General features: G+C 36.6%; 1 protein-coding gene across 5 annotated transcripts in view; it reads right to left on the bottom strand.

Moving 5' to 3' along the window:
* The window catches only part of kaznb (kazrin, periplakin interacting protein b), a 137683-nt gene that overhangs the window by 102731 nt on the left and 20950 nt on the right, over window positions 1-14002 (bottom strand). For all 5 annotated transcript variants that reach the window (XR_008155926.1, XM_052569257.1, XM_052569255.1 and 2 more), the window contains exon 3: window positions 605-762. Coding sequence is in view for 4 of the 5 variants with exons in the window: in XM_052569257.1 (XP_052425217.1) it covers window positions 605-762 (158 nt within the window). In the remaining variant the exon portion in view is untranslated. The remainder of the gene's footprint in view (window positions 1-604; window positions 763-14002) is intronic.

Here is a 14002-nt window from a genome sequence, read left to right as displayed (position 1 = left end):
GATTAATGTGTTGAAATTTCTTCACGATGTCCCCATTGAAAATAATTAGGAATGAGTCATCACAAGCTCAACCGCTGATGTTCCCTCTGAGTCTCGTCTTCTCATGAATAACAATCATTTTTCAGCTCCTTCAGAAACGAGCTGGCTGGAGAGGCATCAAACAGGTATATAATTAATTCCTCAGAGCTAATTGATTGCAGTTTTTTTGTTCGAATTGCTGTTATAAAGTGATTATTACCATCCTTATATGATAAATAATGATAATTATAGAATATATTTAACATAATATTGTCTCCCTGTCAGTTTATTAGGTGTTCATTGGAACCTGCATCACATAATGCTGAATTGGAATCTGAATTAAATTGAATTATTCAAACACATTTTATGATTTTGTCATATTGGATTATTGCAACTTTAATTTTGAATAGTATATGCTAATTTTTATTCCCTGATACGTAGAATACTAATAATTATGAATAATGTTTCCCCAGTCGATTAGACATATTCACTGAAGTTGAATTCTGTTAAAACAGTTATATATATTATATAATCAGTAAGACAAAGAAAGACATTCTTGGTTCAGTTTTCAAAGGTGCTTTTTTACCTGTGCGTCCATGAGCAGGTGTCTCATTAGAGCCATGGATTGGCTCAAAGTATCCCTCTCGGTGGGCAGAAAGGTGTTCTCTTCATGGCTCATGGCGTTGGGTCTGTTCACCATGAAGTGAGCGATCTGGTCGTTCAGGCTGTTCAGAGATTGCACAGCTGGAGAGAACGAATGAAAGACGGATCAGAATATAAGTGTTTGATATTCTATTACAGTCCAGTTTACATTATACAGCAATAATGCCCATAAATAAAGCACTGTTATAACTTTACTGATGGAATAATTGCCCTGTCATTTATATCAGCTTATTAATTATTGCTTTCCTTGAATTTCTCTGGGCAAAAAGAACACAGCCCATAATAAATAAAGCCAGCGCTGGCACTCCATTTGGACCAAGTGTCAACCATAGGATAGCAATCAAAGGCCTTTTTCACACATACTGCATGCTGGAATTGGGCTTTCACACTGAGAGTGTTTCTGTGGCTCTTACAGAGTATTTTTCTGTGATAGTAGCCATAAATTGTAAAATAGCTGTTATTGTGTTTCATTACAAACTTGATCATTATGAAATCTAATTTACATGAAAAGCAGGACAGCGTTTACACTACCATTCTGGGATCAGTACGTTTTTTTTTTATTTATTTTATTTATATTTTAATAAAAAAATACCTTTTTTCAGTATGTACTCCAGTTCATTAAAAGAGACAGTAAATACTTTTACATTGCTATGCAAGAGTGTTAAAAGAAGATAAAATCAGCCTTTGGTAAGGATAAGAAACATCTTCAAAAACATCAAAATCTTAGAGACTTTAACATTTGAATGGTACTTTACATACAATATAAATGGTAATTAACCTACAAAAAACAGAACCCAAACCCAAAGTTTAAGTATACTTAGATTTCTTGAATGTTTTCCATGCAAACAATGCTGGGTGAGTAGTTAGCTTGATTATTTCATGTTACTTCACAGAAAAGTTTGTATAATAAAGGATCATGTTTATTCATGCACCTGTGACTACTTTATGTGTCACTTTGAAATGACATAAGTGGAAACATTTCATCATATAATTCCAAAATGTTATCAGTTAATAGCCATGTTTGCCTTCACTGGCATAGGTGTGCCCATGTGCTTGATCTCAGCTGGTATGTGTCTGGCTTGGTTAGTTTATCAAGCTTTGCTGCAGCCCTCCAGATGATTCGGCTCATTGGCATGCAGTCTGCCCTTCTCTAATCCTTCTCCCATGGGCTCGGCAGCTCCCCGCGCAAGCTTCCATTTACCATTAATCCTTCTCACTTAGCGAAGGCTGCCAGAATTATTGTAAGTCCATTACCACTGTAGAAATCTCACATCCATGCCCATTTTAATGCATTTATTCATAGTCCCCTAGCAATCACGCCTGACCCTTGTTTGCCTCTATCAATCAGTGCATCTGTGTATCCAACAAATTAAAAGAGGAACATCAATCTTCTTCCCCACAACAACATCACACTGAAGAGTATTCAGTGTGGCACTGACCTCAGCTGACTGGAAAACTAATGCTGACATATACATCCAATAATTACAGTTTTTGTACGACTCATCAGCTCTGATGGCAAACAAGCCAGTGCTGTAGGGTCAATCAAGAGGAGTGAGAAGTAGTCAGACAGAAAAAAAGGGTGATCAACCAATCAAACCTGTATGATGTTTTTTCTTCAGAGGGACACAGGAGTAATGCTGAAAAATCTACTTTGGGCTTACCATTAAAACTAACCTGCAATGTAAGACAGTTTGATATGATACATTTTCCACCTAAAGTGTTTCTGGAGTTTTCTGTGTAATTGTAATCACTATTGAATTTCCAGGTAGTATTACTAACGATCATTGTAAAGAAAACTGGTGACACTTTACATTAAACTGTAACGGTAAAATTCACTATATAGTATTTCTCATGTTAAACTGTATGTCAACAACATTAATAATTTACCCGTGTCTTGTTAGACTAACAGACAAAATACCAGAAGTGGCACATGCACATGACGGGAATACACAAAATGTATTATTAGACCATTTTCCAAGGCTGCATGATATATTAAACCCATTGAAAAATCTTGATCCAGCATAATGTTATTGTGAATTCACAAACACTACAATGAATATACAAAAAATCGAATTTCATGGAAAAGTATATACTAGATTAATTGCACACAAATTTAAATATTTCAAGTTTTTTGTTTTAATTCTGATGGTTATGATTTACAGCTTAGGAAAATAAAATACAATTTTCTCAAATATTTTCTACCAATCAAAAAAAGTTTTACAAAACAGAAATGTTCCAGATCTCCAAAGCAGGTTTAATTAACCCCTCAATACTTGGTTGGGACTCCTTTTGCATGAATTACTGCTTCAATGCAGCGTGGCATGAAGGGAATCATTATTGAAGCTCAGGTTGCTTTGATAGCGCCCTTCAGCTCCTCTGTATTGTTTGTCAGATGTTACTTATCTTCCTCTTCACAATACCCCATAGACTCTCTGTGAGGTTCAGGTCAGACATATTGGCTGGGCAGTCAAGCACAGTAATATCATGGTCATCAAACCACTTGGAAGTGGTTTTGGCACTGTGGGCAGGTGCTAAAGTCCTGATGCAAAATGAAATCAGCATCTCCATAAAGCTTGTCAGCAGATGGAAGCATAAAGTTCTCCAAAATCTTCTGGTAGATGGCTGCATTGACTTTGGATTTGATAAAATACAATGGACCAACACCAGCAGATGTCACAGCTCCCCAAATCATCACTAGCCATGTTTCCACTGATGGTCCAGTGCGAGCCAGGGCTTAAAACGGGCCGGGCTAATAGCCTCGGGCCAGTAGCACCCAGGCAAGAATAGCGCAGTGTTTCCACTGTCAGTCCTTAAGCACCGCTGCGCATCACTAAAACACGCCCTTTACACGCCTCTCAGGAACTGTCACGTTACGTGATGGTTGAAACACGGCGAGAGAACCAATTGCAGGTAAGCATGATTTTATTTAAGGGATAATCCAGAGAGGTAACAGTCCAGGCAGGGGTCAAAACCAAACATAATCCAAAACATAAACTAGACACGATAACAAAAGCATGGCAAGGCAAGACAAGAGTTGACAGACATGAATTATCATAAGACATAAACAAGGACTCCGTAACACAGACTAAGACAGACTGGGTATTTATACACAGAAGGATAATGAGGAAACAGGAGACAGGTGGGGAAACAATCAATTACACAACAAGGAGGAAGGTGACCAAATAAGGGAACAGAAAGTGATCTGGTGACAGACACCGTGAGAAAGGAGGACATCTAGTGGAACCCCAGGGAACACAACCCAGACACTGTGACAGGAACAACGTCACAAAACCCCATCATTTCAGCAACAAAGAGAAGTTATCAGAAAACTAAGAAATAAACTGGAACTAGCGCGATATAACACTGGAACAAAACTAATATAAAAGTGGCCGTTTGTTTGCATGCTTGATTAAATATTTAAATTCAAAAGCATCTATGTTTTACTATAGAAAAATATAAGTTACTAAATAAATACACGATTATGATAGAGAATAAGAAGCTGACATCTGATTTCTTCAAGTGGACATATTTACCATGTTTACAATGGTAATGTTAATGCCTAGTGTGCATGTGCATGTCTTTTGCATCGTTTATAAATATTTCTGCCTTGTATGGTGGTTATAATCCACATTGGATCAAATTATTTCAAACATTCGCTGATGACTGAAAGTGAGTTATGAGCTCAACTTATTTTAAAATGTCTTTAATACTGGTGTTATAGCTGTTATCTTTCTGAAATGATCCGTGGTGCTGAGCTCTCCAGATTTAGAGAAACTCTGCCTTTGTTCATAACCACTCCTCTAGCCCCAGCTGGCCTGCTTTGGCCCAAGGCATGAGGAAGCCCCGACGAGGCACGATCAAGCCCCGGAAGTGACAGTGGAAACACGACTGGCCCTGGCACACACTAGCACGCCCAGTTTAAGCTCGACAGTGGAAAGCAGCTACTGACTTCAGAAACTACACACTGGACTTCAAGCAGCTTGGATTCTGTGCCTCTCCAGTCTTCCTCCAGACTCTAGACCTTGATTTCCAAATGAAATGCTAAATTTACTTTACTAGCCCAAACTATCCCAAGGGGTACCCAGTATTTATACTCAAAATTATTCAAACTCAAAACTAAATATTCTACATTTTTGAGATATGAATTTTTTTTATTCGTGACCATCAGAATAATAAAAATTTAAAAAATCTTAAAATATTCCAGTTTGTGTGCAATGAATCTAGAAAAATTTGCTTTTTTTCATTAAATATAATAAATATTAAATAACTTGATATTCAAATTTTTCAAGATGCACCTGTATATGTGATTACATTTTTTACATGAGTGGAATGCAACATTTCCATTTTCTTGCCGGTTATTCTGCACAGCAAAATGCAATCAAGTGTTACTCAAATTGAATCAAGAAGGAATCGTAGCCCAGATCGCGCAGTAAAGTGTAAAACAATCGTCAAGCCGTTGGCACCCTCTGCAGTCATTTCTTATAATGCGTACTGTACAGTACATTAGCTCTGTTGTTTATAATACTATATTTTAACAGTTTTTTTCAATAAAACCATATGATCACTTGCTTCCGATACTTTATTTGGAATAATTATTATCATCTCATTGTTACATGTATCTTCAAGTAATTTTACAGTCTTTTGTATAACTTTATAGGTTTATTTTTATTACCACAGAAATTAATTACAATTACACGATTACTCGATTAATAGTCAGAACAATCCTCCTATTATTTGATTACCAAAATTATTGTTAGTGACAGCCCTAGAAATTACCATTTAAAAAAACACATGGAACCTTATTGTGAAGTGCTACCAGAAAACCTTGACATTTTATAAAATATTGTGTGAAATGTGCATTTTTACTGCATATTTATGACAAACACCTTTGTGTTTGGTATAGAGAAAAGGTATTCTGATCAATTTCTCCTTTTGTCTTCCACAGAAAAAATAAATACATAGAGGTTTGGAACAACATGAGCTGTGAGTAAACAATGACATTTTTCATTTTGGGGTGAACTGTCCCTTTAAGAGTCTGGCTAGAGAGCTCGTTAGTGCTCGATGCATCATGTGGAAAAGCAGCCCTGGTTGATATGCTTCACTATGTTTAAAACCTCAAGAAAACAATCAATTCTACTTACCCCATCTGTTCTGTCCACTAAAAATATTTCCATTTTCAATACTTGCATCTAATCTAAAGCAATATGAAGTATATGTACACATTGCTATTAACGGTTAAGTGGCAAACATTTTTTAAATCTCTAGTTTATGAATCATGGGTTTCAGGGTTTGAACCTAGGACCTTTGGGTTACTATAGCCCACATATTTATCCACTATGCTTTAACCACTCCATTGACAAGTGAGAGAATGTGGATAAATTCACTGGATGAAAAAAGGACCAGTTTGATCTCATAATGCACAGTTAATGAAAACTTAATTAACTTTGGGAGGATGTGACTCAGCAGATCCAAAGGCCCTTAGCAGCAAAAACAGAAGCACAAGGGCATGAAAGAGCCTTTACTATCTTCCCTTTGCACTGAGGTATGGATTTAAAATCTGGTGCAGTCAGCTACAGCATTGCAGGGGTCATTTAAGATTTGAGAAAGATACCCTCACATAGAGACAGCAAATAAATACTACTGTCTCCTCTCAGAGAGAGTTTTCCAACCAGTATTACTTCCATTTTCCATGGGTAGATTGTTTTTCATGTGATCAGAGATGCTCAAATCGCATTTTAGGAAATACCACAATATCTCAGCTATTGCTGACTCTGGCATAACACAATGCGGAACGGAATCACATTGTTTCCTTATTATCTTCAACCTCTCTGGAGATAAAAATGAGGAATCTTGTTTTTTATAAACACTGAATCCATTCACCAAAATTAGGAGAAGTTGCTTAGAAACAGCACTGCTGAATTGCAAGTTTAGTGGAAGTTCGTGCATTGTGCAATAATATCACAGATGGCGAAACACATTTTAACCTTGCTGAATGCCACTTTAGAATACTATATTCTGATTGGCTGATTCAGTGAATGAGTGCTCAAGCACATTTGTACGACTTCTAAACTGTATATTTCTACATACTGATGCTACTTAAAGGTCTTTATCATTCATACACCACCAATTTTTCATATCAATGCAAGTTGAAATATCTCACTGTATGAGCCAAAATGCTCCGCACTGCACTTGTTTTTTTTTTTTTTTTTTTTAAATATCTGAGGATAAACTAACTTGAGAATGAATTGAGAATACAGTTGTATTTTGTCTTGCTGCAGTGGTGGACATTTTCACTTGTTTTAAACTTATAAAAATGGAAAGATCTGGTAATGTGGTTATACTTATAAGTCATACTTATAAATGATATATTCTCTGAAAACAGGTGTTAGTATTTATAATGCTGCTTCTCAAGTAAATGCATCTCGTTTGAAGTATTTATAGATATTTTAACTGACAAAATAAAAATACTCATTATGAAAATTACATTAACATTCATTCATTTAGTAGACACTTTTATCCACAGTGAATAAGACTACAAACCAAACATGAAATACACATTTTGGCAGTGCAACTGCGGTAAAAACAATTGCCAATTTTATTGTGGGTAAAGCTTTGATAGACAACTAAAAGCTCAAGCATCTTTGGTTAAAAACCCACTTAAATAAAAAAAAAAAAATAATAATAAATCACAAAAACCAAGATGTACATACAAAGCAAAAATGGAAATATATAATTGCTTAGTAGAAAAAATAACTTGGAATGCAGATTAAAATTAATAATATATGAATCAATATAGTCATAATATCTGTCATGATGTTATTATGGACAGGTTTTCTTAACTATACTAGAAAAATAATAAAATAATTTAAACCCTGCTACAGTAGGTTTATTCTGCTTAATGACCAGATGACTGTACATCATCCCTTATTTATCTGTAAATAATTCAGTACATTCATTTGAAGCCAGTCAGCTTTATTCACAAACGATAAAGCTCAAAGTAAAAAAACAATAGAGATGGTCAGTCTCAAAAACACCTGCAGTAGCAGTGTGGTCATAACGGAGTAAAGAAAGCCTTCATGTGGAAGAATGTCGTAGCCTGTGTGGGCTCCTCTATTGACCAATAAGGTCATTCTCAGAAAACATTGAGATTGTAAGACAGGCTTGCTATAAAATGCAGTTGTAACGTGCAGAGCATATGAGTTGAGCAGATTTATGCTCAGACCTCATCTTTGAGCGCTGCAGCACATCTTGGAATCACAGCCAAAGCTAAATAAAATGTTTATGGTGCCAACAGACGAATGGAGTCTAATTTCACATTCAGCAGTTTACGAGGTGCGCATCTGAAGAGGATACCTTAAGATGTGACAGAGGATAATGAAACCACGACATTGAAAGTGACATGTTATCACATACCGAAACGCAGTGCAATACACTGTTTCAATTTTCCAGCAGTGCTGTCTGTCATTGAGTTTGTGGTTCAATGCGACAAGCAAGAGACTTTTTCCAAGAGAGAATCAATAAAGACTGAGTCTCAATGCCAGTGTAATGACAGAGAGGAATCTGCCTTCACAGCAATGGCTAAAGAACAGAGTTTATGTTTCACACAGATCATTAAAAGAAACTTTGCAATCAGACAATGTGGCAGATCATGACAGGTCCACTGAAGAATGGAGATCTTTTTAAGATTTTTTTAGTGTCAAATGTTTTTTCCTAGACAGCAATATGATTGTCATGTCCAATGAGAATTGGAAGTATTGAGAAAAAGTCCACAGTACCCTCAAATTACTACTTGTGAAAACAGCCACTAGCATTTCTAAATGAAGTCATGAGTCATTTAAGTGACTAGTTCATAAAGAATCACTTTTATGTTCTTAAAGTTTTAAAAAAAATCATTTAAATGAAAGATTTAAATACTATTTAATAAAGATAATCACTAGCTACGTTCTTAAATTAAAGTGTTTTTGAATGAATCGGTTCAGTGATTCATTCATTGATTCATTTGTAAAGGCAGCCACTTGTTTCTTTCTTAAAGGGACAATAAGTAACTTTTTAGGTATTTTATTATCTAAAATCAATATTTTTATTCATAAATATGCCCTCAATGGTGTACAAATACCTATGCCAATGTTTAAACTAATCCTCGTAAATGAAGAATTTATTATCTTTATATACAGTATTGTTCAAAATAATAGCAGTACAATGTGACTAACCAGAATAATCAAGGTTTTTCGTATATTTTTTTATTGCTACGTGGCAAACAAGTTACCAGTAGGTTCAGTAGATTCTCAGAAAACAAATGAGACCCAGCATTCATGATATGCACGCTCTTAAGGCTGTGCAATTGGGCAATTAGTTGAATTAGTTGAAAGGGGTGTGTTCAAAAAAATAGCAGTGTGGCATTCAATCACTGAGGTCATCAATTTTGTGAAGAAACAGGTGTGAATCAGGTGGCCCCTATTTAAGGATGAAGCCAACACTTGTTGAACATGCATTTGAAAGCTGAGGAAATGGGTCGTTCAAGACATTGTTCAGAAGAACAGCGTACTTTGATTAAAAAGTTGATTAGAGAGGGGAAAACCTATAAAGAGGTGCAAAAAATGATAGGCTGTTCAGCTAAAATGATCTCCAATGCCTTAAAATGGAGAGCAAAACCAGAGAGACGTGGAAGAAAACGGAAGACAACCATCAAAATGGATAGAAGAATAACCAGAATGGCAAAGGCTCAGCCAATGATCACCTCCAGGATGATCAAAGACAGTCTGGAGTTACCTGTAAGTACTGTGACAGTTAGAAGACGTCTGTGTGAAGCTAATCTATTTTCAAGAATCCCCCGCAAAGTCCCTCTGTTAAAAAAAAGGCATGTGCAGAAGAGGTTAAAATTTGCCAAAGAACACATCAACTGGCCTAAAGAGAAATGGAGGAACATTTTGTGGACTGATGAGAGTAAAATTGTTCTTTTTGGGTCCAAGGGCCACAGGCAGTTTGTGAGACGACCCCCAAACTCTGAATTCAAGCCACAGTACACAGTGAAGACAGTGAAGCATGGAGGTGCAAGCATCATGATATGGGCATGTTTCTCCTACTATGGTGTTGGGCCTATTTATCGCATACCAGGGATCATGGATCAGTTTGCATATGTTAAAATACTTGAAGAGGTCATGTTGCCCTATGCTGAAGAGGACATGCCCTTGAAATGGTTGTTTCAACAAGACAATGACCCAAAACACACTAGTAAACGGGCAAAGTCTTGGTTCCAAACCAACAAAATTAATGTTATGGAGTGGCCAGCCCAATCTCCAGACCTTAATCCAATTGAGAACTTGTGGGGTGATATCAAAAATGCTGTTTCTGAAGCAAAACCAAGAAATGTGAATGAATTGTGGAATGTTGTTAAAGAATCATGGAGTGGAATAACAGCTGAGAGGTGCCACAAGTTGGTTGACTCCATGCCACACAGATGTCAAGCAGTTTTAAAAAACTGTGGTCATACAACTAAATATTAGTTTAGTGATTCACAGGATTGCTAAATCCCAGAAAAAAAAAATGTTTGTACAAAATAGTTTTGAGTTTGTACAGTCAAAGGTAGACACTGCTATTTTTTTGAACACACCCCTTTCAACTAATTGCCCAATTGCACAGCCTTAAGAGCGTGCATATCATGAATGCTGGGTCTTGTTTGTTTTCTGACAATCTACTGAACCTACTGGTAACTTGTTTGCCACGTAGCAATAAAAAATATACTAAAAACCTTGATTATTCTGGTTAGTCACATTGTACTGCTATTATTTTGAACAAAACTGTACATTGGACAGGTAGGTCGACGGAGGCTTCCATGTAGTTCCGCCATCTTGCAAAACTATAATAGCAGAGAGGGACAAAAAGTACTAAGCCAACGCGTTTCCACAACGCGTTTTCGGTCAGAGCCAGAAACGCAGGTGCAGAGCAGTGAGAGGCGCTTGAAACTGCCCCGGTAAGTTTAAAAGTCTGGATTGCATTCTTATTATGGACCATACATATGCCGCGCCACAGGAGAAGAAAACATCGTCGACAAAACAGTCAAAAATAGAACGTAAAAGGAAACGTGACCGTAGATTACAGAAAACAAGAGTTAATGTCGGGGAAGCTTTTTCTAGGTGGAAAGAGCTAATGCTGGATAAAGATTTCAAAAGAGACGCTGAAGTGGCCAGTTTTCTTCTCGACAGGTAAGTCAGTGTTACAATCTATATTACAATATTTTTTTTATATCTAACAATGCACATTATTCAGAAAATATAACGAATAAAGAAGACATAACTACTAATTACAATATTTCATGTTTTCCACAGTCAGTAATTCATACTGTAACATTCGTTTGTTTATGGTCATGTTGCTGTTTGTTTGAAATAACACACCTGTTCACCTGAAGGAAAACTCGACGAAGTGCTATTAGAAGGCATCCCGTCAAAGCCTCATATACATATCGCCTACCGTAGATGCAACGCGCATTTGAAAAAGCGAGGCGCTGGAGAGCAAAATTAGTTTGAATGCAAAATACAATTTCACCACTAGATGGGAGTAATTCCTACTTAGTGTCCCTTTAAATGAAAAAGTGTTTTTGAACAAATATATTAAGTGAACAATTAAATGACTCCTTTGCAAAGGTAAAAACATATATACTAAAATGTATTTAAAATACATGTATATTTATTTCATGCTCAGTATACTACAAAAAAATACATTTACTTATTTAAAAAATCCCTGCAACTATACTTGTAGTATACTAAATAAATTTTGTACTTTAAAGTGAAAGTCAAGTGAAAAAAGTGGTGACCCATACTCAGAATTTGTGCTCTGCATTTAACCCATCCGAAAATGCACACACAGATCAGTGAACACACACACACTGTGAGCACACACCTGGAGCAGTGGGCAGCCATTTATGCTGCGGCGCCCGGGGAGCAGTTGGGGGTTCAGTGCCTTGCTCAAGGGCACCCAAGTCGTGGTATTGAAGGTGGAGAGAGAGCTGTTCATGCACTACCCCCACCCACAATTCCTGCCGGCCTGAGAATAGAACTCACAACCCTTCGATTGGGAGTCCAACCCTCTAACCATTAGGCCAAGACTTCCCCTAAATTTGTGCTCTGCATTTAACCCATCCGAAATGCACACACACAGAGCAGTGAACACACACACACACACACACACACACTGTGAGCACACACTGGGAGTCCAACCCTCTAACCATTAGGCCACGACTTCCCCTGCACTACTTTTAGTTGTCCTGAAGTAGTGCTGAGGTCCAACAAAAAAATTTACTGAAGTATATTTGCTTGTGCTAAAGTGGAAATATTGCAGGTATACTTCAGGTACACTTCAAACATCTTGCATTTAAAGACATTAAAGATATTACTCAAAGATCAAACAATCCTCATCAAAAGTGACATTAAAACACATTTTAAGCTTAATAATAAAAAATGTCCATTGTGCACAAGTTTTGAGCAATGTCAGTAAATATGTAAATAGACTATATACTTAACAAGGAAAAAAAATATTTTTAAATATACTATTTTTTTTACTAGGTTAGCCTCATGTTTGTTTATTAAATGAATCCCATAAACAAAAGAGTCACTTGTTTATTGTTTGTAAAAACTTAACATATTTTAAACCTACTTGATTAGGTAAGATTCCATAATGGGAGTTCCTGGTCACAGTAACACATAACACATCTTTAAGGTTTCCTCTTAAAAGTCAATGACAAATGAAAGAATATCAAGATTTGTTCATTGCCGTTAAAGTTCTGTTAAACATTTCCCTTTGGTGACTCTTTGTGGTAATGTCAGATTTGATGAAGCTTAAGCTTTACAATCTGATCTGGGAGATGAATGGAATAAAGTTCAGACTGTTCACAGTGACAGTTTCATAATTACATCAAAGAACCATGTGTCGTCACAACAGACTGCGGATTCCCTGTGGAGACATGAAAGAGAAAACCCATCGCTGAACCAAGCCTGTGGCCATCTGATCTCTAATCTTGCTCTCAGATGATGACTGGTGATGGCTGGTGTCCTCTCTCTCCCAGCCTGACAGGAGATGAGAAGAGCCCTATGCTGAAGCTAACACAGGGCCGCCCACTCATTCACACTGCCAGCGTGGCCCCTGCAACACATTACCATGCAAATGACTACACGCACTCCTCTCTCAGAGAGCGAAATGACATATTAAACGTTCCAACAGAAGATAAAATATGAAAACTTTCTGAGAATGAGTGGAAAATGATTTCAAGGGTCATAAACCAAGCTGGGGCTTTATGGATCGAGAGAGCAGTTCTTTATGAGCCAAAGATAAGATGATAGGATGATTCACACAGATCTGTAATCTCTTATGCAGTTTGACCAGGCTTGGACACAAATGAATGATACTCACCACTTTCAGACAAAAGAGTTTATTTTGGATGGAGGTCAATTTGGTAAACCAGGAAATGTGAGATTAAGGATTATGATATAAAATATTGTGGCTGTCTCTCCTATTTATGATCATGTTGAAATAGTCACCACTTGAGAATATTTCATTTAGTGTCATAACAATGCAAGAGTGTGACTGAATAACAGTGAACCTCGATTGCGAGTGTTCAACAGTTCTTTTTACAGGGAGTCAAAATATTGAAGCAATATTAGCAGCCTTGCAGTTAAATGCAGACATGATAATCAGACCAAAAACATGACTTCATGTGTTATTTTGCAATAATCAAAGTTAATACTGAATCATTCACATTTTAAACACAATATTCCCACTTACTTTGTGAATTTCTGCTCTGTAGTTCAGTTGATTCACCTGTTGATTCACAGTGTTGTAGTGTTCCCAAATGAATCAGTGTCTTTGAATGAATTGGTTCAGTAAATGACTCAATGACTCACTCATAAAGGCAGTAACTTATTGCAACCTACTGGTGTAACAATGTAACCAGCAGAATGACTTGCAGAGAAATCTATGTCCATAAAAGAAAAATAATTATTAGTGACAGCCAATCTGTTAGACTTTTCGACTGCTGGTTTGTAGATGTGACGTTCTGAGGGACGATACAAATGATGCAAAGTCCCAGCCTTGCTGGGCTAATAAAGGCCAATTCACGCAGGAACATGCATGTTGCAATGCATTCTATTATGTGAACAGCCCCTATTGTATGTCTTAAAATGCTCCTTAGTCAATTCTATTAAAAACTGAGGATGGAAAGTGCTTTATAATGTCAATCAATTATATGATCTTGTTTATGCTTGTTTTAATCCAATGCAAAACAACAGTCTAAATGCCACTCTATGTATCTTATTAGTTACACATTTTACAC

Source organism: Carassius gibelio, chromosome B11 (assembly GCF_023724105.1).
Source record: "Carassius gibelio isolate Cgi1373 ecotype wild population from Czech Republic chromosome B11, carGib1.2-hapl.c, whole genome shotgun sequence".
In the NCBI taxonomy this organism is placed as follows: Eukaryota; Metazoa; Chordata; class Actinopteri; order Cypriniformes; family Cyprinidae; genus Carassius; species Carassius gibelio.
Note: the sequence above shows the minus strand (reverse complement) of the source record. Positions and strands in the feature narration are given on the sequence as shown.